This window comes from Oncorhynchus mykiss, chromosome 3 (genome assembly GCF_013265735.2).
Source record: "Oncorhynchus mykiss isolate Arlee chromosome 3, USDA_OmykA_1.1, whole genome shotgun sequence".
NCBI lineage: Eukaryota > Metazoa > Chordata > Actinopteri > Salmoniformes > Salmonidae > Oncorhynchus > Oncorhynchus mykiss.
In genome coordinates, this window is record NC_048567.1 from 73,641,636 (window position 1) to 73,669,474 (window position 27,839).

At 43.3% G+C, this 27,839-nt stretch overlaps 3 protein-coding genes across 26 annotated transcripts in view; 1 reads left to right on the forward strand and 2 right to left on the reverse strand.

Annotated features, from left to right (window-relative positions):
- Positions 1-884: 884 nt before the first annotated feature.
- On the reverse strand, positions 885-9,997 carry LOC110520557 (lysosome-associated membrane glycoprotein 1). The gene is made up of 6 exons (XM_036975124.1): positions 9,664-9,997; positions 5,493-5,692; positions 5,064-5,192; positions 4,709-4,775; positions 4,062-4,229; positions 885-3,831 (listed from the first exon to the last, which is right to left on the reverse strand). Exons 1-6 carry the CDS (start codon positions 9,719-9,721, stop codon positions 3,692-3,694), a joined length of 762 nt encoding a protein of 253 aa, XP_036831019.1. The 5' UTR covers positions 9,722-9,997; the 3' UTR covers positions 885-3,691.
- A 6,019-nt stretch (positions 9,998-16,016) lies between these two features.
- LOC110520560 (high affinity immunoglobulin epsilon receptor subunit gamma) lies at positions 16,017-20,365 on the forward strand. Its single transcript, XM_021597948.2, has 7 exons — positions 16,017-16,145; positions 18,653-18,747; positions 19,099-19,143; positions 19,238-19,291; positions 19,410-19,445; positions 19,588-19,647; positions 19,988-20,365. Exons 1-7 carry the CDS (start codon positions 16,088-16,090, stop codon positions 20,069-20,071), a joined length of 432 nt encoding a protein of 143 aa, XP_021453623.1. The 5' UTR covers positions 16,017-16,087; the 3' UTR covers positions 20,072-20,365.
- LOC110520558 (POU domain, class 2, transcription factor 1) overlaps positions 20,361-27,839 on the reverse strand; it is a 35,367-nt gene continuing 27,888 nt past the window's right edge. For all 24 annotated transcript variants that reach the window (XM_036975143.1, XM_036975135.1, XM_036975150.1 and 21 more), the window contains one exon: positions 20,361-27,181. In XM_036975143.1, coding sequence (XP_036831038.1) covers positions 26,907-27,181 — 275 coding nt within the window. In that variant the 3' untranslated portion in view covers positions 20,361-26,906. The remainder of the gene's footprint in view (positions 27,182-27,839) is intronic.

The window sequence follows — 27,839 nt, forward strand, 5'->3', positions numbered from 1 at the left end:
GCCGATTCTAGATTTAATTTTGGATTGGAGATGTTTAATATGAGTCTGGAAGGAGAGTTTACAGTCTAACCAGACACCTATGTATTTGTAGTTGTCCACATATTCTAGGTCAGAACCGTCCAGAGTATTGATGCTGGACGTGCGGGCAGCGATAGGTTGAAGAGCATGCATTTAGTTATACTTGCATTTAAGAGCTGTTGAGGCCATGGAAGGAGAGTTATGGCATTGAAGCTCGTCTGGAGGTTAGTTAGCAGTGTCCAAAGAAGGGCCAGAAGTATACAGAATGGTGTCGTCTGCATAGAGGTGTATCAGAGAATCACCAGCAGCAAGAACGACAACACTGATGTATACAGGGAAGAGTCAGCCCGAGAATTGAACCCTGTGGCACCCCCATAGAAACTGACAGAGGTCCGGACAACAGGCCCTCCGATTTGACACACTGAACTCTATCAGAGTAGTTGGTGAACCAGGCGAGGCAGTCATTTGAGAAACCAAGGCTGTTGAGTCTGCCGATAAGAATGTGGTGATTGACAGAGTCGAAAGCCTTGGCCAGGTCGCTGAATACGGATGCACAGTATTGTCGCTTATCGATGGCAGTTTTTTCCTTTAGGACCTTGAGCGTGGCTGAGGTGCACCCATGACCAGCTCTGAAACCAGATTGCACAGCGGAGAAGGTACGGTGGGATTGGAAATGGTCGGTGATGTTTGTTAACTTGGATTTCAAAGACCTTAGAAATGTGACACCCCCCCCCCAATCTATATTATAATTACGGCCCTGCTTTGATCGCCAAGCATTGCGATCGGTTCCCAAATACAAGTCCTCTAGAATAGAGCGAAAGGTGTTGGCAAACGCCAGACCGACAAATTAAGACAGAGCTCATTCCTTCAGCTTATTTTTTTATTTTATTGACCACTACACTTAAGAAAACAATTAAAACATTCTTAAAGCCGTATTCAACCTATGGATGTTAACACTTCTAGAAGAGGGGTGGAATAAAAATGCAGTTTCATTACTCCAAATAATGCATCCTCTGATCTTTCAACAGGCAAGGCAAGATCTCAGAACGCCAAATATCTTTATAACTAAACCAAGATAGACCACAGCCATTTATACATCTGGTGAAATATGGCTCATTGTTCTATGGTAACGCCGTGTAGAGACAAAAGGCTATGACTAATGACACCCAACTAAGATATGCACTACATGGGGAATAGGGTGCCATTTGAGACAGATTAGAGTGTGTGCAAATCTAGAACATTAGCATAGATCCCATCCTTCTTGTAAGTGGGGAGGCACAGATTCCATTTGGCTTAACATTATTTTGGGGTGGAGAAATGATGTCCTCCCTAAAATGTTGCTGTTCTTTTGGCAGTAACTCCAACAGAACAATTTAAACTATAATATCTGGAATTGTAACTTGAGAAAACCACCTAATAAATGTGACTATTCACTAAAAAGTGTCCCAAGTTACACAGGTGCATTTTGAGTTAGTGTTCAGCCATTTGTACGCACCATAAAATTCAACTGTAACAACCCTCCCCTTAGTGTATCACTGGACGTACCATCAGTATACCCCCCCAGAAAAGAAAAATCACCCCGTCTTAAAGCCAATTTATGCTTAGTCTGTTCGTATGGAGGGTGTGAACCAATTGCGGAGCCTCGAGGCATGCAGAGGCCAAATCAAGCACATGCCTCTCAAAATGTTGTAATAAATGGGGAGGACTCTGTATAGCGTGTCACTTCCTTAACAGCTCTGCTTTGCTTCAGGAAGCACAACAAGTATGAATGTCCTGACTTCTGCCGAGGCCGTATCACCGTAAATGCTGCACAGCCAAAGCAGATGTCGGATTGACCATGAGGCGCCGGTTAATACATTTACCTATAAGCAGTGGTATGCAGACCTCAACTGCTTCACCATCAAATGACCTTTACCCTTGTTCCTCAACCCAGTCCAAGAGGAACACAAGAAGGTGCACAAAAAAAATGTCCAACTAGGGGACCCCTAAGAAATGGATGAAGAAACACCATTCTGAAAACTGCCGCTGGTACCTAGCTTAGCCCCTAACCACAGATCTAGGATCAGATTTCCCAGACCCAAATCATAGCCTTAAACATTAGGTGGATGCAAAAATATCTGACCCTCAAACTCAGGTTAGGGGAGACTTGCATCAACTCCATATTATATTCAGAATTTTAAAAATTCATTATGTTTAATGATGTTGAAAACCTTAAGCAACAAGTTTGGTTGGAGCAACCAGCGACAGTCATTATATTCCCTTTACACAGGAGTAACAACGGCCTCCTATTACGTTGTGACTGACAAAATGGCCACCAACCAAAACAGAGAAGTAGCCATTAAAAGGCAGCAGCAATGGTTGTACACAAACAATCCCTCAGAAATCCTGTTATTAAACACCAGTAAATGTAATGCATGATATGAAACCCTAGGCTACAAATAGCAGAGTGTGGATTATTATTCAGCATATGGTTATATGAAAACTCCACCCCACCCCCTGCCATGTTGAGTGATGGTGTCTCTCAAGTAGAGGTCTTCATGGGTCCAAAAAGCTGGACCTGTTCCAAAATAGACCTGGGCTTTCCCTACTCGAACCCGATATGTATAAATACATTTTTTGAATTTAGTCAGAGACGCATTCCGAACGAACTCAGAGACAGCTAGACCCGTTCCGTATAGACCTGGTCAGATCCAGCCCCGATCCGAGTGAGGGAAGCAACAGAAAACACTTTTTTAAAGCCGATAAAACGCGTGAGGGAGGTGCCGCTCCAGCAGGTGGGGGACGGGCCGTACTGAGCGAGTGAGGGAGAGATAACAGCAACCAACCAATAGCTGCCATAGCTAAATGATTTATCAAATATGATTACGTCGTACCGGGCTTGACTGTATCAAACCGGGAGAAGCTAATTAAGCTAGCTGATATTAGCGAGCTAGGCTAACTGAGGCTGCAGTGCTTACGCTTTCTCATCCTACACTTACAACTCCAGACTATTGTCGTTGTAGCCCATCCCTCTCCTTTAACTTGTAATTATATTTATTAGATATCTCCTAACTTTTGCCACACAGGAAGGCTCTATGACTAGCCTATTGTAGCTTTGTTAACTTATGACTGGCCAACAACAACAAACGCCACTCTCGTGGCAGTAGCATAAAGAGCAGCAGCATAAATTACTACATTTCTCTCTACTGTAGCAGTCGCGTTTGGATCTGTACGGGCTCTTCCGGACAGGTAAATTAAAGTTACATGTAGGCCTACCCGTGATAATCTGTTCAGATTCAACCCGTGACATTATTTCGAATTCTGGATCAGGTCTCGAGTATAGGTGGATCCATGAAAAGCTCTACTGTCAAGAGTGTTTCGTTATGTAAATACAAATCTCAGCAGATTCCCACTTTTTTTTTTGTTCATACAAAGGAGTAGTCAAGTCCTGAAAGCGCATATCAACCCCATGGATACCCAACGCGGGGCTAATGAGAGTTCAGAGGGGAGGATGGGGCAGCAAGGATTCTAAGATGAGACCAACTGAATTGGGGAAAGTTCAGTTTAAGGGTCGCAGTGAGGTTCAGTCAATCCAGGTGATGGTTAGTAGCTGGAGGGTGAGATGGGGCGGGCTTGCGCTCTCTGGCTCTTGGGGGGGGGGGGGGGGGGGGGGGTCAGTTGATAGGAAGTGATTTTAGATGGTCTGATAGCCAGCGTGGCTCCTCTTCCTGCCGATGAGGTAGGCCACGAGAACGACGAGGACCAGGCCAGCCAGCGCAGCGCCCACGATGATGGGGATCAACATGTCATCCTCATCCAGCTGACACTCCTCCGCTGGCGAGGGAGAGAGACAGTGAGAGAGCGGGAATTATAGACACCGAAGAGCAGGCGAGGGAACGTGGAGAAAAACAAGAAATCAATAAATAAATGTGATGGAATGATAATCACATTATTCCAATCTCAGTAATGTTGATAACAATCCCCTCCTGAAACATTAACACATTGAATGGTAACCCACAGTCCCATACTGAAATAGTACCACATGAAGTGGTAACCCACAGTACCTGCTCCAAACTGGTCCCCTTTGAGGCCGAAGGGCTGCACCTGCAGCTGGAAGGTGTTGAGAGAGAAGTTGACAGTCACAGCCAGAGTCTGCTCCTCACGACACATGTAACTACGCCCCAGGGTACCACGCAGGTAGTCCAGACTACGGTTACCGGCTGAGAAGGGCACTGGAGGGACGACAGGGAGAGTGAGATATAATGGTGGGAAGGAGGGAGAGGGGTTATGGGTGGGGTAAGAAAGGGAAGATCGAGGGAAAGGAAAGGGGGATACCTAGTCAGCTGTACAACTGAATGCATTCAACTGAAATAAGTCTTCCGCATTTAACCCAACCCCTATGAATCAGAGGTGCCTTAAATTGACATCCACGTTATCGGCACCTGGGGAAGAGTGGGTTAACTGACTTGCTCAGGGGCAGAACCACAGATTTTTACCTTGTCAGCTCGGGGGGGGGTAATGGTTGGGATGTGAAACAGGATATAGAAAGGATGGAGAAAGATATTACAGTAATGGAGATGGAAGAGTGTGGCAAATGAGGATTATAGAGGGGTTTCAACACTGCAGATTGGGGTTGTATGAGGATAGACAGTAGATTCATTATATGCATGTACTATTCACTAGATCAGGTGATTGTTGGATCCAGACTCACCATGCATGTCCGGCCAGGCTGCCAACAGGGTCACTCCACTGAGGTGGTACTTACTGGACGTGGCATTCTGCAGACACAAGAGAACCAGTGACGCCACACAGTATCTACGCCACACACAGGACTGGAACAATAGTTCACGAGTGCCTGTCCTCAGCTTGTTCATGAGGCTCCATCTTGTGGCAGTCAGGTGTTAGTGCCAAAAGCCTTCTACTACTGATACAGAAGAAAACCTTACTGCATGTACTAATGTATTAATGGATGCAAGAAGAAATGAAGATAAAGAGCAAGAGAGAGCACTAAGTGGCAGACACAGAACAGTAAAGAGAAACAATAAAGGTCAAACAAGAGTTCTGACCAGGGAGAAGACGAGGGTGAGACTGGTTGCCCTCTCGTCAGCCTTCAGCAGTAGGGTGGCGCTGTCCAAGTCACATGACCCTGAGCTCTTAGTCAGGTTGGGCTGCAGGTTCACCACCTCTAGCACAGTCTGCGCACACACAGGACAACAAGACACAGGGCAGTGTGTGGACATGTTTAACTATAATTTTAGGGACCAGAAGTCTCCACAAAAATAGTGAACAAACATTTGACCAACTGGGGACATTTTCCTGGTCCACACAAAGGAAAAAAGGCTATTCCTAGGGGATTTAGGGTTAAAAGGTTCAGTTTAGAGGTTAAGAAAAATAGGATTTTGAATGGGAATTAATTGTGTGTCCCCCACCAGGTTAGTAAAACAAAACTGTCTGAGAGGTGCTGGGCTTCAAAGTATGTGCAAGTCTGTGTGTACCTTATTGAGAGAGGCAGAGCTGAAGCTGACATTGAGCTGCAGTCCCATGCGGGCCATCAGACAGGCGGTCCCATTGCCGTTGGTTACAGTGTAGTTGCCTCTCTCGGGCCGAGCCGGGGGTGCAGGAGGCGGAGCCGTGGTTTGAGGGGCAGCCGTGGGCGGGGCGTCAGTGGCAGCAAAGGTCTGATGCAACGTGACCGCTGTAGTGACGTAACAAGACAACCACAAATGGATAGACACAGACACAGCACTGTTCGATCCTTAGCTGGAGGCTGGTAAAGTCTCAATAGTCTTTAAGAGGCCTCCTCTCCTCCTTTCCTAGATCTGCACAGACGTGAAAGAAGTTGACAAGCAACCTCTGTATGCATTCACCACCATAATGTTGCTTTCACCCATCATGTGGGGTAGATAAGATATTAGATAAGTGCAGATGAAGGAGAAGAGCTGAGGAGCCATTTGAGACTATAGCGATGCAACCACTGTGTAGGTCAGTAACTTTGGAGTAATGTTATGGCCACATTTTTTTATGTGGTGGCAGACTGGGTTGTGCCAACAACAAAACCTGCTGATTCCGTCGATGTGGCTGTCCACATAAATTCCAAAAGCTTTAGTGGGTCACACCACAAAATAACCATTGGAATGAAGAAGCAGGTCTGCTACTTGGCTCATTTCTACAATTACTAGTCTCCTCGGAAGCCACGTGAGACGTCACTACTGGTGTCAATTACATCGTCTTCAGCTGATGTCTGTCTTACAGGTCTGTGCAGATTAAAAAAATACTAGTGAGTGCCTTGCTTTGACGAAACAACGGTGGTAGGCCTGATCAACGACAGCGATGAGACAGCCTACAAGGAGGTCAGACACTTGGCAGTGTGGTGCCAGGACAACAACCCTCTCCCTGATCGTGGACTACAGGTGAAAGAGGGGACAGCACGCCCATCCATGGGGCTGTAGTGGAGCGGGTCGAGAGTTTCCATGGCATCCACATCACTAAGGACTTAGCATGCTCCACACACACCCAGACAGTCGTAAAGAGAGCATGACGACTTCTTTTCCCTCTCAGGAGGCTGACAAGATTTGTTATGAGCCCTCGGATCCTCAAAAAGTTATACAGCTGCACCATCGAGAGCATCTTGACTGGCTTCATCACTGCTTGGTATGGTGAATGCACCGCCCTCAACTGCATAATGCTGCAGAGGGTGGTGCGGACAGCCAAGTACATCACTAGGGGTCGAGCTCCCTGCCATCCAGGACCTCTATATCAGGGGGTGTCAGAGGAAGGCCCGAAAAATTTACAAGACTCCAGCCACCTAAGCCAAAGACTTCACTTTGCTACTGTCTGGCAAACAGTACCGGAGCATCAGCACTCAGACCAACAGGCTCAGAGACAGCTTCTATCCCCAAGCCATAAGACTGCTAAATAGTTCATTAAAATGGTAACCTAGACTATCTGACCCTTTCTTGCACTGGCTCTATGCACACTCACACAATATTATAATAAATGCCATTTAGCAGACGCTGTTATCCAAAGCAACACTGCAAAAAAATAAAAACACACATCTATATTTAACTAGGCAAGTCAGTTAAGAACGAATTCTTATTTACAATGACGGCCTACTTGCAGGCATGCGTGCATACATTTTATGGATGGGTACTTCCGGGAATCGAAACCACTACCCTGGCCGTCACAAAACGCCATTCTCTACAAAATGAGCTAGAGGACCACACATACATGCATAAAAAAACATCCATACCGACAAACACTATTATACTCTTTATTTTACCACTATTCTTATTACATTTTGTTGCCTAGTCACCTTACCATGGCTTCATGTACATATCTACCTCATACCACTGCACAAAAATCTAGTACTCCCTGTATATAGCGCCCTTCTTGTGTATTTTATTCCTTATAAATATTTTAACTTTACATTGTTGGGAAGGGCTCGTAAGCAAGCATTTCACGATAAAGTCCACACCCGTAGTATTCGGCACGTGTGACACATATCATTGGATTCAGAACCAAGGTGTATGAATATGAGGAAACCTGAAATATCAAATATTCAGCAACTCTGAGGACAATTGAAGTTGATTATACATCTTCATGATTAAACCACGGCGTTTTAACAGCCTTCGTCAGGGTTTGTCACTCTCAGTTCCCCTGTATCATCGATCTGTTTACACCTTCTGCTCGCTCATCTGTTCAACTATCACACTCCCTGATATCTTGACATTTAGGCTACATTTAGGCTACATTTAGGCTACATTTAGGCTACATTTAGGCCCAGTTTGTCCTACAAAGAGAATATTACAAAGACAGGCTGTGCAAATGTGATCGATATCTAATAGCTTGCCTTGGTCTAGCCCAAAGGCCAGCAGATGGTGCTATGGAGTCATTTCATCTTAACGCCCAAAGGGAATCCATGCAACTGGCTATACACTCGTATCCCTTCAAATCAAATGTTTTTGGTCACATATATAGCAGATGTTATTGCGGGTGTAGCAAAATGCTTGTGGACCGGTTCGTGCATAAAACATTCTCCATTCAGGCTGCAAAGGCATCGATTTCCTCCTTAACTTGATTTAATGGCAAGAAGGTGGGGCGGGGGATTTGCATACTTTCTTATGAAACACCATTTTCCACCACTATGCTATGGTGGCTAATACTACTTCCTGACATTGCATACAGTGTTCAGACCAAGGGTAACCGAACGTAGAAAGCGTAAAATAAACGCCTGAGCTAAGTTGAATTAGCTGTATTCCTGAAAACCGGATGCATCCGGTTGTTGGCAACTCTGCTAACAGCAGACTGATATACTAAACAATTGACGTATCAATTCAATCTTTTCAATTTAAGCTTTTATTTAAAGTTCTCATTACAAAAAGAAGGCTCAGTTTATGGGGTATTCAAGTCAGACTGGTGCAGATTTCACCCTAAGGCAACAATCAATAGAGGATCCCTTCCAGTACTGTCCATCGGTGGCTTGTTTTTGGAGTCAGGTCCAGGAATGGTTATTATGCCATATTATCAGGGTCAGTTATACCTGTTATATTGTATTACGGGGGAGTTGAAGGGCCACAGGCCGTCAATAGGAAATATCATTGTGCTCTCGGGTAAAATGTTTATCTTCGGAGGCAATTTCGGCAGAAGTGTTGCAGATGGGGAGGTTCAAGTCCCCCGTGAGACACCATGGGAGAATGGAGGGATGTATTGGGAGAGGACATGGTAGAATTATGTTTAATTGGGAAAGATGAGTTGATCTGTGGAAGTCTGAAGAGTGGAATTGATGTGTTGGTATAATTATATACACAAAATGTACAGTGTAAAATGTTTGAAGTCCTCCAATTAGAGGTGAGGGTGGGATCATTGTGTGTCGCCATTTATGTTTTGGTTTCATGCTGTGTGCTGGTCGTGATGGATGCACTCGCTTCCATGGCCGCCCAGGCATCAGGCGGGGATTGACTGGTTTTTCCCACTCTTGGAAAATCCCTTCGGCTAATCTAACATGGTGGTGAAAAAGGGTGTTCCATAAAGAAAGCAGGCATACTTTCATTTTTTTTTTTTCCACCTTCGACATTAAATCAAGTTGAGAAACTCAACACATTTGCAGCCTGGATGGAAAATGTTTTATGTATGAACCCATCAATAAGCCAGCTGCATGGATTCCCTTTGAACGGTCAAATGAAACGACCCAATAGCACCATCTGCTGGCCATTGGTTAAGCCTTGGGCTACTCAGTACGTGACCACCAGCTTTTATCCCAAAGCTAAAAAGGTTACTTGCCAAGAAACAAGCTGCGAGTAAACAAAACAAATGAGTGCAATGTCATCAATAAATGAAAAAAAACATAGCCTGTTGTTTTTAACACTAGACACAGCGCTTTTGATATCACGTGAGGGTCCCATTGCACAACAGCCCACCTACACCTCTTGACCTACCGATCGAGCTGTCAACCAGCCACTAAGCAAGAAAAACAACTCTGTCTGGTCTCGCATCGACCTGTAATACATAATCGAAGGCAGAAATGCAAGTCATCTGGAAAACGTAGAACCATGTTTAACCATCATGCAAGGTAAAAATAGGTTGAATACCGAATTATGGTGTATGAGCTACCATTTCTACATGTATGGTGTTGTATTTACTGCGTCCATCCAGCATCAACATACTCACCTAAAAGCGCGATGAATGCAATGGACAAAGGTTGCTTGCGGCTATGTTGTTGTGTCATATTTTTGTTAAGTTGTTTGCCAAGGCAAGGGGCGAATCACAACATGCACACGGTCCAGCGACAGGAACGAAGGACAGTAAGCGAGCTTTACTTGCAACAACGTAAGCTCACGGCTTGTGCTCTCTCTGCTGCCGCAAGCTAGAATCCTCACGAAACAAATCTTCAGAAATGTGCACTTTTCCTTCAGTGTTTTTTTTTCTCTTTTTTGGTTTAGTTGGCGCTGATTAAATTGGTCTTCGTTGAGTGTCTGGATCGTCACATACCACGGATGATTCCTGCACCAGGAAGAAACGACAACGGTCATGTGATCAAGAGTTTAAGTACCGCCCAGAATAATCACATGAGTGGGGATTCGTTGACGTTGAACAGCTGTGGGGCTACAGATAACAGCATATTAACATTCATTATGAACTGGGTGGTTCGAGCACTGAATACCGATTGGCTGACAGCCATACCCGTATACCACGGGTATGGAAAAACATTTATTTTTTACTGCTCTAATTACGTTGGTAACCAGTTTATAATAGAAATAAGGCACCTCGGGGGTTTGTGGTATATGGCCAATATACCACGGCTAAGGGCTGTATCCAGGCACTGGATAAGAACATCCCTTAGCCGTGGTATATTGGCCATATACCACACCCCCTTGTGACTTATTGCTTAACTGTACTTTTTGTGATGAGCATCCAGAAACATCTTTGCATTGATTTTAACATTTCCTACATGTAAAGAGATTATTGAAAGATTAGTGTACGTTTATTATTGATAAATATTATTTGTGACTTTTGTTTATTATGGGAGAATGTGCTGCTGGGTTAAAGGATAAAGAAAAACAATTTTACATCCAAAATGTAATTGTGCTAATGGGATAATTTCATATTCATACATGTAAATTCACTAATAATTCACCGTTTTTTTTATTGGGAGTTCGAGCAGTACATTATGATCATTCTACATTCTTCAAATAAGAAAGCTGTAAAAACAGTCAATACATGTGTCTTAAAGGGATACTTCAGGATCATCCCTTTATCTACTGACCCAGAGTCAGATGAAGCCCTTTATCTACTGACCCAGAGTCAGATGAAGCCCTTTATCTACTGACCCAGAGTCAGATGAAGCCCTTTATCGACTGACCCAGAGTCAGATGAAGCCCTTTATCTACTGACCCAGAGTCAGATGAAGTCCTTTATCTACTGACCCAGAGTCAGATGAAGCCTTTTATCTACTGACCCAGAGTCAGATGAAGCCCTTTATATACTGACCCAGAGTCAGATGAAGCCCTTGATCTACTGACCCAGAGTCAGATGAAGCCCTTTATCTACTGACCCAGAGTCAGATGAAGCCCTTTATCTACTGACCCAGAGTCAGATGAACTCATGGATACCATGTTTATTTCTCTGCATCCAGTATGAAGGAAGGTAAACAATGTGAACCAATGCTTACTAGCGTTAGCACAATGACTCGAAGTCTATGGTATCTACTATATATATTTAAGTCTATGGTATCTACTATATATATTTATATATAGTAGATACCATAGACTTTGAGTCATTGTGCTAACGCTAGTATATATATATATATATATGTATTTATTTATTTACAGTTTATGTCGGAAGTTTACGTACACTTAGGTTGGAGTAATTCAAACTTGTTCTTCAACCACTCCACAAATTTCTTGCTAACAAACTATAGTTTTAGGTTAGGACATCTATTTTGTGCATGACACAAGTAATTCTTCCAACAATTGTTTACAGACAGATTATTTCACTTATAATTCACTGCATCACAATTCCAGTGGGTCAAAAGTTTACATACACTAAGTTGACTGTGCTTTTAAACAGCTTGGAAAATTCCAGAAAATTTTGGCATGAATTTAGAAGCTTCTGATAGGCTAATTGACATCATTTGAGTCAATTGGAGGTGTACCTGTGGATGTATTTCAAGGCCTACCTTCAAACTCAGTGCCTCTTTTCTTGACCTCATGGGGAAATCAAAAGAAATCAGCCAAGACCGTAGAAAAAAATTGGAGACCTCCACAAGTCTGTATCATCCTTGGGAGCAATTTCCAAATGCCTGAAGGTACCATGTTCATCTGTACAAACAATAGTACGCAAGTATGAACACCATGGGACCACGCAGCCATTATACCGCTCAGGAAGGAGACGCGTTCTGTCTCCTAGAGATGAACGTACTTTGATGTGAAAAGTGCAAATCAATCCCAGAACAACAGCAAAGGACCTTGTGAAGATGCTGGAGGAAACAGGTACAAAAGTATCTACAGTGGGGCAAATAAGTATTTAGTCAGCCACCAATTGTTCATGTTCTCTCACTTAAAAAGATGAGAGAGGCCTGTAATTTTCATCATAGGTACACTTCGACTATGACAGACAAAATTAGAAAAAAAAATCCAGAAAATCACATTGTAGGATTTTTAATGATTTTTTTTGCAAATTATGGTGGAAAATAAGTATTTGGTCAATAACAAAAGTTTATCTCAATACTTTTTGTAAGTCTTCACAAGGTTTTCACACACTGTTGCTGGTATTTTGGCCCATTCCTCCATGCAGATCTCCTCTAGAGCAGTGATGATTTGGGGCTGTTGCTGGGCAACACAGACTTTCAACTCCCTCCAAAGATTTTCTATGGGGTTGAGATCTGGAGACTGGCTAGGCCACTCCAGGACCTTGAAATGCTTCTTACGAAGCCACTCCTTCGTTGCCCGGGCAGTGTGTTTGGGATCATTGTCATGCTGAAAGACCCAGCCACGTTTCATCTTCAATGCCCTTGCTGATGGAAGGAGTTTTTCACTCAAAATCTCACGATACATGGCCCCATTCATTCTTTCCTTTACACGGATCAGTCGTCCTGGTCCCTTTACAGAAAAACAGCCCCAAAGCATGATGTTTCCACCCCCATGCTTCACAGTAGGTATGGTGTTCTTTGGATGCAACTCAGCATTCTTTGTCCTCCAAACACGACGAGTTGATTTTTTACCAAAAAGTTATATTTTGGTTTCATCTGACCATATGACATTCTCCCAATCTTCTTCTGGATCATCCAAATGCTCTCTAGCAAACTTCAGACGGGCCTGGACATGTACTGGCTTAAGCAGGGGGACACGTCTGGCACTGCAGGATTTGAGTCCCTGGCGGCGTAGTGTGTTACTGATGGTAGGCTTTGTTACTTTGGTCCCAGCTCTCTGCAGGTCATTTACTAGGTCCACCCGTGTGGTTCTGGGATTTTTGCTCACCGTTCTTGTGATCATTGTGAACCCACGGGGTGAAATCTTGCTTGGAGCCCCAGATCAAGGGAGATTATCAGTGGTCTTGTATGTCTTCCATTTCCTAATAATTGCTCTCACAGTTGATTTCTTCAAACCAAGCTGCTTACCTATTGCAGATTCAATCTTCCCAGCCTGGTGCAGGTCTACAATTTTGTTTCTGGTGTCCTTTGACAGCTCTTTGGTCTTGGCCATAGTGGAGTTTGGAGTGTGACTGTTTGAGGTTGTGGACAGGTGTATTTTATACTGATAACAAGTTCAAACAGGTGCCATTAATAAAGGTAACGAGTGGAGAACAGAGGAGCCTCTTAAAGAAGAAGTTACAGGTCTGTGAGAGCCAGAAATCTTGCTTGTTTGTAGGTGACCAAATACTTATTTTCCACCATAATTTGCAAATAAATTCATTAAAAATCCTACAATGTGATTTTCTGGATTTTTTGTTCTCATTTTGTCTGTCATAGTTGAAGTGTACCTATGATGAAAATTACAGTGCTCTCTCATATTTTTAAGTGGGAGAACTTGCACAATTGGTGGCTGACTAAATACTTTTTCGTCCCACTGTATATCCACAATAAAACAAGTCCTATATAGACATAACCCAAAAGGCCGCTCAGCAAGGAAGAAGCCACTGCTCCAAAACCATCATAAAAAAGCCAGACTATGGTTTGCAACTGCACATGGGGACAAATATCGTACTTTTTGGAGAAATGTCCTCTGGTCTGATGAAACAAAAATAGAACTGTTTGGCCATAATGACCATCGTTATGTTTGGAGGAAAAAGGGGGAGGCTTGCAAGCCGAAGAATACCATCCCAACCCTGAAACAAGGGGGTGGTAGCATCATGTTGTGGGGGTGCTTTGCTGCAGGAGGGACTGGTGCCCTTCACAACATACATTGCATCATGAGGGAGGAAAATTATCAGGATATATTGATGCAACGTCTCAAGACATCAGTCAGGAAATTAAAGCTTGGTCGCAAATGGTTCTTCCAAATGGACAATGACCCCAAGCATACTTCCAAAGAAAATGAATGGGCAGAACTGAAAAAGCGTGTGCGAGCAAGGAGGCCTACAAACCTGATTCAGTTACACCAGCTCTGTCAGGAGGAATGGGCCAAAATTCACCCAACTTGAGGAAGGCTACCCAAAACGTTTGACTCAAGTTAAACAATTTAAGGGCAATGCTACCAAATACTAATTGAGTGTATGTAAACTTCTGACCAACTGGGAATGTGATGAAATAAATAAAAGCTGAAATAAATCATTCTCTCTACTATTATTCTGACATTTCACATCCTTAAAATAAAGTGGTGATCCCAACTGACCTAAAACAGGGAATTTTTACGAGGATTAAATGTCAGGAATTGTGAAAAACTGAGTTTAATGGTATTTGGCTAAGGTGTATGTAAACTTCGGATTTCAACTGTATATATATATATATATATATATATATATATATTAAGATAACAGCTGTGGAGTTACAGTACAGTTGAATACAATGTTGCACTGAAGATTACCAGTGGCACATTCTGTATTAGGTATTTTGGTCGAGGAAGTAGCCTCGTTGTAATAACAATAATACAGTTTTCTCGATATACAAAAAGTAAAGAACAAATAACATCTTATTCGTTTTGAAAGCAGGTGTATGCCCAGGTCTACTTCATCTCTCTCTCTCTTCACTATCATCATGTCACATTTGAAGAGCATTTTCCCTCATCATTCAGACCAGTAGCAATCCACCTTCCATCATCAGATGATGCCAGGGGGCATTTCGCACAGGGATGTCAAAAGGCTTTCTCGTCCCCATGCTATTTACCCCCTTCTTCACCTTAATTAAGCCTATTGACGAGTCCACAAACCTCCATTCTGGTCAATAATATATAAAACCAGGGATGAGGAAATACTGAAATACTCTGGTCATACACAGGATAGGACAGCTTGGCCTACCAGAGTCCAAGATGAAGTTGTCTTGTGGTAATGAGGCATTTCACAAGGGCATCATTACACCACAGCCACCATAACATATAGGCAACTTGGAAACTGAGAAATGTCTGACTTGGAAACTCTTGTAGAAAGATGAGCTCCAGATGAGTAAAGATGCATTTAACTGCTAAGATAATGTCACCTGTTGATATCAATGGTACACCCTAGAGAGTGCAAGTTATTCTGAAGCATAGCTTTGAAACGTGATGATAATTTGATATCCTTGCTCACTGTCCACAATACTGGAGCTGACACTTTGCCGTGGTGGGGGAGATTACGAGTCTTTTTGACGTGACCTGTGGGCTGTAACAACATGAGCCAAATCTAGGCTCCTGCAGGTCTAACCATCAGGTTGTGCCAATAAGCACAGTAATGCTTACATTATTCTTTACTATTGCTGGAGGAAGCATAGTTTCTTTAGAAAATGACTCATGACACCGTAAAAGAGCAGAGACCATGGCCTTTGAACTAATGTCATTTCTCTTCTCTGATTTTTAGATTCATAGACAGTCTGTTGTTAAAGCATGACAACGGTAACAAATAGAGAGACAGCCTAGTGAACCTACACTCTGGATGAACAGATCCTAAGAGATAAGGGGATAGATACATTTACATTTTAGTCTTTTATTACATTACTCTCTTATCCAGAGCAATTTACAGGCGCAATTAGGGTTAAGTGCCTTACTCACCTAGTTGGCTGCAGGATTCAAACCAGCAACCTTTCAGTTATTGGCTCAACGCTCTTAACCGCTAGGCTACCTGTCAGAGAATGATGGTTTGAGCAAGGAAGTGACATAAAGAGAAGGGAAAACCGAGAAAGACAAAGACAAGTAGATATGTTTAGGAAGGAAGAAGATGCTTAGAGAGATGGAGAGAATGATGGAAAGAGAGAGAGAGAGGGGGCAGAGATATTGGTGTCAGTGCAGCCACTTCCTGTCATCAGCGATAGAGAGAGTGTGCGAGAGAGTGAAAGAGAGAGGGAGGGAGGGCTAGAAAGAGATTAACCAAGAGAGCCCTCTAGAGCCACCGCCATCGTTCACCCCAGGACAGAAAGAGAGAGATCATCACTTGTTTTCTCGGAGGGAAAGAGAGGAAAAAAGGGAGAATGACTGCTCCATGGAGGATAGGTGTTGTGGTGATGCTGAAGCTTGTGTCTTCTGCAGGTAAGTACCAATCCAGCTGTACCATGGGAGTCACGTACTAGCCATGGTGGAATGGACAGAAATGGCAATACCATCAAAACGGAGGTGTTTGACCTGAATTTAGTGTCAGGGTTAAGGTTAGGGCAAGGTTAGGGCAAGTTCGTTAAAGTGTCTGTTTGGTTAGAAAGTTTTGACTTCTGTACTTTTTAGTGTGGCCAGATAGTAAGATTCCTGTACTACAGTGGATTATTTTTTTACTCTCCCACCGTCACCTCCTTCACCTAGTTTCCTACCCAGAGCACAGGTGGCTGGTGGCACCTTCATTTGGGAGGACGGGCTCATAGTAATGACTGGTACGGAATAAATAGAATCAGTGGTGTGTCTTCATGGATGCCAAGGGAAGCCAGGCTACTCCAAAAAAGTATTTCAATTCACAAGAGGCTGAATGTATCTCACCAGAGAAGGCATCCGAGCGAGCAAAACAGCGCCCCTCTGTCTCTGTACGTGTAGGCCATATATCTGATGCTGTCTGGTCTAAAATAGTACGCCCGTATCATTGAGGGCAAGGGAAGACAGCGAGCATTTGGCCTCCCTTGATAAAAAAAAAGCTCACCTGTGAATGATCCTGGTGCACCAAAAAAAGTCTCAAGGGCTCAAGCCAGTTTGTCTTCACTCCAATCACATCGCATCAAGAGCATACGTCACTAACAGAAACTCGTGTTGTGTTGTTGTCCTCCAGTAGCTAGCTAGCTACCTAAAATTGTCCCTTTCCTAAATTAGCCATGGATGGAGATAGGGATTTGGACTTGTGATTTTACTTAATTCTCCTTACTGGCCAATGATTATAATGGCACGAACCAAGATAAAGTGAGAGGAGATGCTGTGTACAATTCAAGGCTATCTCTTCAGACAATACAATTTTCCCTCACACCTTCTTTTCTGGCTTAGCTTCCCCAGTGATTTTACCCCACACCACTACTGAATGGAATGGTATCAAACACATCAAATGCACAGTTTCCATGGTTTCCAAGTGTTTGATACCATTCCATTCACTCCATTCCATCCATTATTATGAGCCGTCCTCCCATCACCAACCTCCTGTGACACAGAGGCGCTCTGCCCTGGGTATGAAAAGTGTCCTCCCCCTGGTCAGGAGAGAGAGAAGGTTCCAGGAGCTCTATTGCTCTGTGCTATCTGTTCGTGTGGGTGATTGAGTGGCTACGTTTCTACACATCTATTTTTGCGTCTGTGTAGAACATGACACTTTTGTTCATTTCAAAGTTACCGGAAAGACAGAGAGTCACAGACAGATGAGAGACAGTAACACCTGTTAGTGAATGAGAACTGAAGTGGAAGTGGTGAGAGATTATTCTGAGACCATGTTGCTCCTGAGTAGTGTGTGGACTCAATTGTGAATTTGTCCTTGATGCAGATGTGTAGATGATCACCAGATGGGCACAACTAAATGCCCCCCCCCCAAAAGCAGTTACACCACCAAAGGCCCAATTTGTCACGACACAGCTTCTGTAGAAACCACTGAACTACATACTGAGTTCCACAGACACAAACCACAAAGAGGGAGAGAGGGGGAGAGAGATAGAGAGAGAGCGCTGACAGGAAGACAGTTGTCTACAGGGTCGTTTTGTCTTCGATGACAGGGTGTCTGTTTCTTACTTTAGAGTACTCTCCTAAAATGTCCACCTGCGTTGGGGTATAGCCCTGCGCTCAGTACTACCCTATTCTCCCTTCTAGTTCAGTATCCATGCACCTGTTCTACTAGTTCAGTATCCATGCACCTGTTCTACTAGTTCAGTATCCATGCACCTGTAATTCTAGTTCAGTATCCATGCACCTGTTATTCTAGTTCAGTATCCATGCACCTGTTCTTCTAGTTCAGTATCCATGCACCTGTTCTACTAGTTCAGTATCCATGCACCTGTTCTACTAGTTCAGTATCCATGCACCTGTTCTTCTAGTTCAGTATCCATGCACCTGTTCTTCTAGTTCAGTATCCATGCACCTGTTCTACTAGTTCAGTATCCATGCACCTGTTCTACTAGTTCAGTATCCACGCACCTGTTCTACTAGTTCAGTATCCTTGCACCTGTTCTACTGACTGTGTTTATTTCAGCAATAAGGCACGACGGGGTGTGGCATACGGCCAATTTACAACAGGCTAAGGGCTGTTCTTAAACACGACGCAACGCAGAGTGCTTGGATACAGCCCTTAGCCGTGGTATATTGGCCATATACCACAAACCCCTGAGGTGCCTTATTGTTATTATAAACTGGTTACCAATGTAATTAGAGCAGTAAAAATAAATGTTTTGTCATATCCGTAGTATACAGTCGGATATACCACGGTTGTTAGCCAATCAGCATTCAGTGCTCGAACCACCTAGTTTATAATTATATATTTTACTCCCTTCTTCCTCTGCACTCGTCTTGTGTTTGAATGACTGACTCTGTGCTCGTCTGTGTGCCCTGTCTGTGTTTTAATGGTTCTTGGTCTTCTGTGTGACCTGCAGAGGCTTCAATGACTGAACCAGCCATCTGCTACATACTGGATGGAATCTTGCTCTTCTACTGCATCATCACCACCTTGCTCTTCGTCAGAGCCAAGGTGGGTCACAATACAGACTGTCTACCACTGGTCAGGTACTAGTTATTCAAGTGTATACAGTGGAGGTGAGTTTGTACACAGGTAATTACAGAGGCATGTTCCCCTACAATTAAATACTGTAAGAGGATGTGTTATAGATACTGTACATGGACATAGAAGAGTGTCATTATCTCTTCTGTCTCTGGTTTCCCCTCTCTCATTATCTCTCTCCCTCATTATCTCTGTTTTTCCCTCTCTCATTATATCTCTCATTATCTCTCTCCCTTGTCTCTCTCATTATATCTCTCATTATCTCTGCTTTCCCCTCTCTCATTATCACTCTCTCTCATCTCTATCTGTCTTTGTCTGTAGTGGTGTAAGTCTTCACCTGAACCCAAAGAGGACCCCACCCATGCAGTGAGTTCCCTAAAATGTCCCATACCTTTCAAGTGTGTGTGTGATCATGGACATGACGTGGTACTGACATTCTGAATAAATGTTTTTTTTTAAGGAACTCCAGCCAGGTGCTAATGCTGACGACCAACAGTCTGCAGCTACTAGACGGGTGAGTGAGTGGACTATTATGGCTGGTGTGTGAGAGAGGCCTTGTTCTAATTCCGTGTACAGATATTTGTGATCCGCACAGTCTCGCTAATGTGTTTGTTTGTGGTTGTCCGTCTCAGAAGCGCAAACAGGAAGCTAGTAGCGACACATACCAGGTAAAGACTTCTCTTTATACCACAAGTTTATTAGCGTGCTGAGACGTTGCAGAACACTGAGACCCTGAACGCAGCCAGTGTTTTGGATAGGTTCATCCACTTCCACAAGCTCTTAATATTGAACTTGTATTTTGTCCTCTAGGCCCTCCAGATAAAAGATGATGGAAATGATGACTACCAGGTGATCATGTCCAAGGGGAGGGTAAGAGTCCATCAGGTCACTCACATGTAACATGACATTTAGGAAATAACTGTCCATCTCAACTATGTATCGACGTGTGACATAGAAGTTTGAAATTATCAGGGTAGTGTCTGCATAGGTTATATACATTTGCGAGATGGAAAGATGAAATATCCACTCCTTGGAGTATGGATAGTCATCAGGGTGTCATAAAGCTGCTATCAAACTTACATGAGTAAAGGAAGACAAAACTAGGGAAACTCAAATGTGAAATGTCACCCGTCTGTAGATTAACTCTAAAGGATATTAACCTACCTACACTTTCTTCCTGTGGGTTCTCTCCTCACATGCTCGCAAAAAGAACAAGAAGGCCCAAGTCCCCCAGCCTCTCAGTGCAAAGACCCAGACCCGGGCCACTGCCCCACCACCACTACCTCCACACTGATCTGACCCAGTCAGCCCTGGGCACGGAGGCAGCAGTCGACTCCACTTGCAGCTCTGCCCTGCACTGATCCAATCTCTGAAGAGTACCTTCTAGATTATTTCCCGAGATCTATGTGCATAACAGTCTTCTACCCCTGAGCTCAACTCCCTGGCCTGTTATTGCATATTACAACTCAGCAGAAAAGTGTACATGTCTTGTCAATGTGTATTATCATGTCATTTGTTAAGTCCATCTATGGCTGTATGTGGTAATGTCAACATTATGACCGTAATAAAAGACTGGAACGTTCCAATGTTAAAACACCTGGAAAATGGTTTAATGACGTTTACAACAAAAGAGAACTGTACAGTTACAGTAAAAGATTCATCTTTATATACATATAAAAACCTAAAAAGAAATACAGCAGACAAATGCATCAAATCTACCATGTATCCTGATTCACATACTTAATGTTCTACACAATCTTTCAGTTCTATATGCTGCCAACTGCCATGTCTGGGGGGGGGGGGGGGGGGGGGGGGGGTTCTTAGTTGGATATGAGGCATGTGTCCCCGTGGCAACAGTGAGCAGTGTTCTAGTCCATGGTGTAACAGTGGAACCGCGTGTCACAACGACAGCATGGCTCCCAGAGTTCTAGAGTGACAGTGACAGACGGTGTACTCAGAGGAAAAACTAGTCAGAAGATAAAGGAGCACATTCCTTTAGTTTAGCTTGGTTTACAGAGGGAGAATTATCAATGATTTTACAGAATGCATTTCTCAAAAATCCACAAACAGAAGGTTTATTTACAAGTTGACCTTTTGTTTTTATTGTATTTTTCTGCCTGTTTTTTTTTAAAAACCATTGACACTTGGGCCGTGTTAACTGATATATTCACACACAGAATTTTTTTACACACCCCAAAACATACAAAAATACTATATCTTTAATCTACCAAGAGTAAGACAATTCTGCAATTAGTTCCATGCTGTGACAGAAAAAGATCGATACACCAAACAGACAAGATTGTTGTTTTAAAACAACAGACTTTTTTTCCATTTAGATTTCTCAGAAATATACCAAAATATACATCTAAGCTTTGGAATTACTGGGGCTCGGGCTAAAGCCAGTGCTGGGTTTATCTCTTAATACACAAGCTGCAGGGTGAGAGAAAGAGAAAGAGAAAGAGAAAGAGAGAGAGAGAGAGAGAAAGAGAAAGTGACAGGACAGAGAGAGTGATCTTTGGTATCTGCGTTTGTCAAACATTAAATATTTGGATATTTTTTGCTTTGGGATAGCGCTTGTGAGATCCTACAACTCCCCCACTTGGAATAAAGCATCATATAACGTTTCCCTGGGACTCCATTGACCAAAGAGCTTAGCCAATCAGACACAGGCCATGTGTAGTGAAGGACCATGATGCATAGTGTCACAGCGGGAGAGAGAAGCAAGAGAGAGACACAGAGACAGAGAAAGAAAACAGTGGTCAGACAGAGAGAAAGAACCAGAGAATTTGTATCCTAGAGACAATGTATCCTGGCAACTACAATACACAGATAGGGAGCCAGACATACGCACTGTATCCAAGAAGCAGAAACCGTGTATTTTTGTGACCGTCTTTGAGACGGAAAAGGTGTGTCCTAGCAACAGTCCCAGAGACAGACAGAGACAGACAGAGGGACAGAAAAAGTGACTCCTGAGCCTTTACAGCGTGCACAGGATGCACCCTCAATGTGTATTAACAAACATCACCCAGACATCACGGGATTGGATAATTGATCTGTCTATCAGAGAACCTCACTTTGCCCCTCGAAACTCCACCTATCCTCCCCCACAGGCCCTGCTACAGGTGCCTGTTGTGTCCGCTGTGCGCACGCAGCTCTGCCATACAGGCGTATCGACATTACAGGTGCTCAGGGAAGAGCGTGTGTGAGCACAGCTGCATGTCTTTTCTCGCGGGATGATGAGGCGGAGGGGTGAGAGATGGTCTAGTCCATATACAATCACTTTGGAAGTCTTTGGTTAACATTACCACAGGAAAGAGAGTGCAGCGAGGCAGCGCACCACCAGGTGAGTAGACACACCAACATCTACATTTACAATCTAAATAAGAATATAAAAAAGGACAGGATTGTCAAATCATAGAAAACAGAATAAGATTGGGATAAATCAAGTACATACTACTAAAAAGTGAAATGTGAGTATACTTTCAGCATTATAATAGGAGGTGGAGGTGTGAGAGGTCACTGTGTGTTTAGTGTGAGCGATGATGATGATGTTGTTCAAAATAAAGAGAAGCAGACATTCTTAAGTGCTGGAGTGTGTCCTGTCTCCCCCCGGTGGCAGCAGCTGTCATGACACTCTGTACTCTTAAAACAGACATTTGTGAGCTTCTCTGATAGGACCATGTGTTTTTGGTGTTGTTTATGTTTTTTTTCTTCTTAAGTTTAATATTTTTCTTTGCTAAAGTAGATTTAAAGCAAATTTCACTCAGTCTCGAGCTAAATGAGCTAAATGAGGTATACAGCAGCTCCCTTAACCAAGCTAGTTACCCCAGACTTCCTGGTGTCTCGCTGCCCTCTCCCTTTACTAAACCTTTACACCCACCACACAGACAACACAACCACACAACCACTGTGCCACATGCACAACCACACAACCACTGTGCCACATGCATCAACACAGAACCACTTCTAGAGCATCAGACAAACCTGAGAGACATCCAGATCCACAACGGCACCAAACACAATAAAACTGTATCAAAGGGGATCCACTCTAACGCACAAATATCCTGTATGTTTGAAGGATCCACTGACTGAGCCATCACAACAGGTTATAATTAAATATAGCAAACCAGAGGATTCACTGGTGCACCATCGCATACCAACAAAGATCATGTATCAGCCTCCATCACAGGCAATGGATCACTGACACACTCAGCTACTGTTCCATACTCTCATTCCCATCTTCCTTGAATGCTCTTATGATTATACTTTATCTGTAAGCTGAGAACAAATGCACCGTTGTGGTCTTCAGTCAGCTCTTCCTTCTCTCTTCCTTTCACACACACACACACACACACACACACACACACACACACACACACACACACACACACACACACACCTCTGCTGGAGTTCAGTTAATAGTAAAGCCTTTCCTACAGGTATTGCCACCTGTCTGAGTCACCCCTAAAGTCATAGGTAGCAACATAACTGTGCCAGAACAGCACAAGCCCAAGAACTATGCACTGAGTAGGCTAGCTAAACACAAAAGATAGCGAGGAGGCAGCCTCTCTCACTAGATTACTCTCACACAAACATATGCTACAATGCTTTTGTCTTCTAAATAACGATAAGGCGTAAATTATCATTTTCATATTTTGTCAAACTAAGGAAGCCAGTGATCTTGCCCTCTCGTGCTATACAAAACAATTAAAGGCATACGTAATTTTTAAAAAAATCTAACGATTGTTAAAAACAGCACAGCAAATCAAGTCCATAGTAAACCAAACACACAGACAAAAAAGATTAGGCGCTTCAGTCTGTTTCCCTAGCAACAGCACAAACGGGGACTGTCCAATAGGAGCACCAGAGCAAGCCCCTCCCACTCAACAGACCACACCCACACGTGATGGCTACAGGTGTCTGTGATTCATGCACCAAGGGGGCGCGGTCTAAGTTTTTGGTCTTGAAAGTTTTTCAAAATTGCTATGATTAATAAAAAAAAATGTTTTTTTTGTCTTTTGAATATAAGCATGACAAAACATCACATTCAGTCTTGATAACATACTAGTTCAAATATAAAATATGAATATCTTACATGTGTTGTGTATATATATATATATGTATAGAATTAAGAAGAGAGAAAAAAAAAGCTTTTTTTCTCTTATCCTTTAGTCGTTCCGCAGATAAATATTTCATTAACTTCCAATGGTGCCAATGGACACTGGTTCACCTAGCTACCGCACTTCACGACTGGTGAATGACTACAACCAGGACTACAAATAGAACGACAAGTCCCATTCGGACAGAACGCCAGCCAAGTGAGCAGCATGGAGACGTCAACCCAGCCGCAGAGAGAAAGGCTTTCGCTTTGGCAAGAAGGATCACAAAATAATGTTAAACTGTTAAAACCTGGAAATATCCATAAGTAGTAGTACTAGAAAATAGCAGTAGTAGTTTGTCCTAGTTTGAGATAACGATGACTCTTTTTTTTGGCCATCTTGTACAATTCAGCCATACAGTTCTTGTACATTCTATAATATTCAGCGGGTGTCAGATTTCTTAGAGAACCTAATGTTTAAGTGCTGCTGAGGTATTTAGTCAAAGTAATTCACGGGTGAAAAAGGAGCACAAAAACTGAACAGCGTGGAGCGAATTCTCTGCTTTCAAACCAGGCAGTCATTAATCTGGTTATGTTAGGGCCGATAGAACAACACTATTGCTGTGTGCTGTTGTTGTTGTTGTTACGAAAAGGGGCAGTTCGATAAGGGCAGCACAGAGGCTACGCTGCTTGGTTACAGGTCAGGATCTTGGTCCGAAACATCTTTACTGGTGCTGCCAGTGGATGAGCTCCCCATAGTAAAGCTAGTTGGGCATTGAGGGGAAGGAGAGAAGGCTTCAACCACAGGAAATCGAGACCTGCTAACAGGATATGGTCACAAAGCTAGAAGAAGAAAACACGCAGAACGTTTGCCTCCATTCTAAGTTAAAGCAGCTGGTCATTAAAGCTAAAATATCCTTGTTCCTTAGAAGCGGGTTAGAGGTGGGGGATGCACACAGGTGGGTTTAAGAGGAGAAAACTTGTCAGTAGTAGTATTATGTAAGATAGTGATCGTGTGAACAGCACTTGCTGGCTCACACAGGCACAGCAGCTAGTGAGAAAACGACTTTGGTTCAAGCTTTTTATTTCATGGCTGAGGATTAGTAGAAAAACTCAAAATGGACAGCCCTTACCCGACTATTGAAAGCCTGACTACAGTCCAAACTGTTGCCCAAGCGGATATGCCAGTCTGGAAAGGGTCAGGACAGTCTGCCATATCATCATAGGGGGAAACATGTAGAGAAACGAGACCGAGCCTAGAGGATAAGCACCCATTGATATCATATAACCGCTACCATTCAAACCTAAACACCCCTCAAATATATGAACATTATACAGGGAGACACCTGTCTTCCCATACCTTTCTTTTTGGTTATTTGCCCTGCTACTTTAAAGCTGAGCAGGGAGAGCCATAGTCAAATTTAAAAATACGTTTGTCTTTGGAAAGTGATCATCAACATATTGCATTTTCATCTCCTGTTGTGTGTAGAGAGAGAGAGAGAGAGAGAGAGATTTTATACTCATAAATATTAGGACTAGGCTAAGCTACACTGACAATAAACAGCACTAGTTTTAACAAATATTTTTGGTATATTTGAAGTAAGCCAGTCGAAAGACTGCAGAAATAAAGGATCATAAAACATGTTAAAAAACTTTCAAAACAGGCAGACTGCAGTTCATTGGTGGCATTAAAAAAAATACACAACGTCCCCATCTACCGCACACCAACGTCATCCAGTTGGCATGGCAACCATACAGACAGACCGTCAGAGAACACTCAGTCACAGAACTCCATGTATCATACAGCTAACTGAGGCGTCTGTATTTGCCTGAGCTGTAAAGGTCACAAGAAAACCACTTAGCCCCTATACTGCCTGACCCCTGAACTGTGAACCCTGACCCCCCCCCCCCCCCCCCCCCCCACCCCACCCCCCACCCCACAGACATGGGTCCATATGTAACCCGGGTTAAAGCTCTAAGTGTTATCATTTCTTATATCAGTGTCTATGGTCCGCACCTAGACTACCATTTACAAATGCTCCATGGCCACTGGGCTACTGCGAAATGTCAAACTCAGTGTTACCAGACCGAGAGGACCAGAGAGAGACCACGCAGCTAACCCTGTTCCTTAAAGCAACCATAACCGTTATATATCAGCCACTTATTATTACTAGATTTTTAAAGCCTTATAACCACAATAAAACTAATTATATATATATACATATATATATATAGCAGTTAAAACTTAATGTTAGACGTAAAGTTCTGAAAATGTCCACTCACATAAAAACAAGAGAAAACAAACTAAAACGCCTCTAAAATAAAACTTTGATATTCGTGCTGAGGCCTTTCCAACAGAGCCTCCGACACTATAAACTCAACCTAGACAGGGGAGACGCACAAACCCCCCTTTTAGTGATGATGTAGATTGTGAACTTAGTAGTAAATCATTTTTGTTAGAAAAAAAAATGTTAAAAGTAAAAATCACACATTTTTGGTTAGAAGTACTTCAGAATAAGTTCTGAACAGGGAAGAGAAAGATATCTACTTGTGAAAAAGTTGACGGAGTAGAAAAGGTGGGTCTTCTCTGTTATTTACTCTCCCAAGACGTTAGGTCAGGCGGCACACAAGGAGCACAAACCATAGAGTTCAAGACGATCATGCCTCAGAAAATGGCTGCCCCAGTCCTCCTGTGTGACCTGAAGCGTCCAACGACCAAAACATCATTTTTGGAGTACTAGGGAAGAGAGAATGGAAAAAATACCAACATTAAAAAAAAAAAAAAATTCCAACCCGCTTCACAGAGGGTTTCTTTTTGGTGGCAGCAAAATATTTAAATAATGACGTGACAGAGAGAAGAAAGAGGAGGAACAGGTGGGTAGAGCCATTAGTCTAAGGCCAAATCCCAAACAACAGCCCTATTCCCCCATATAGTGCCCTAATATGGCCAGAGCCAGACATATCGTACGCTACATTTAACCAAGAGTAGTGCACTAAATAGGGCATAGGGTTCCATTTGAGGCCTCCAGCTTCACTGGGCCCTGGAGGCAGAGGTGATGGTGGAGGCGGGAACTGGTACAGTCGCCGTGGTGACCTGGTGGTCAGCTGAGACCTGCAGGGCCCCTCCCCCAGCAGCTCCGGCTGACACCAGGTTGACAGGGTTGGTGGTGAGCAGGGACAGGTTCTGGGGGTTCAGGAAGAGGGGTTGCATCAGGTTGGGGGTGCTGCCGGCGGAGGTGTTGGCGAACAGCAGGTTACCGCTCCCATCCAGCGAGGTGATGGGGAGAGCACCGCCTGATGCCAGAGCTGCAGGGGGAGGAGAGGAGGGACAGAGGGGTTTACCTAGATATCTAGACATCCTCAGGTGGAGGAGTTACAGCTAACTGTGGATGGATATGAAGGGTAATGTAGCTAGCGGGAGTTCTCATTACGTCTTGTACAGAAAGACCAGGAGGACAGTGTTCGGTACAGACTAGTAATACAGGTGGGGAGGACGGGCTCATGATAATGGCTGGAGTGGAATCAGTGGAATGGTATCAAATACATCAAACACATGGTTTCCAGGTGCTTGAAGCCATTATATTTGCTCAATTCCAGCCATTATTATGAGCCGTCCTCCCCTCAGCAGCCTCCATTGTTCTACAGGTGTATAAGTGGAAGGTTCAGAGCAATGAGAAAGGTAGTCTTAAATATATTGAGGTTGGACAAACAGTATAAAACTACACTGAACACATGTATAAACACAGCATATAAAGTGTTGTGCCCCTGTTTCATGAGCTTGTAATAGATTCCAGATATTTCCATTCTTTCTTACCTCCCTATTCATGATAATTTCTCCTTTGCCAAGATAATCCATCCACCTGACAGGTGTGGCATATCAAAAAACTGATTAAACAGCATGATCATTACACAGTTGAGGACAATAAAAGGCCACTTTAAAATGTGTAGTTTTCTCACACAACAC

Coding starts and splice junctions, on each gene's coding strand:
- LOC110520560 (XM_021597948.2), top strand. CDS start 16,088: ATGACTGCTCCATGGAGGATAGGTGTTGTGGTGATGCTGAAGCTTGTG. Junction 16,146..18,652: donor GAAGCTTGTGTCTTCTGCAG/GTAAGTACCAAT, acceptor TGTGACCTGCAG/AGGCTTCAATGACTGAACCA. Junction 19,648..19,987: donor TGATCATGTCCAAGGGGAGG/GTAAGAGTCCAT, acceptor GCTCGCAAAAAG/AACAAGAAGGCCCAAGTCCC.
- LOC110520557 (XM_036975124.1), bottom strand. CDS start 9,721: ATGACACAACAACATAGCCGCAAGCAACCTTTGTCCATTGCATTCATC. Junction 4,776..5,063: donor TCACCCTCGTCTTCTCCCTG/GTCAGAACTCTT, acceptor TTGTGTCTGCAG/AATGCCACGTCCAGTAAGTA. Junction 4,230..4,708: donor AGCCTGGCCGGACATGCATG/GTGAGTCTGGAT, acceptor TCGTCCCTCCAG/TGCCCTTCTCAGCCGGTAAC.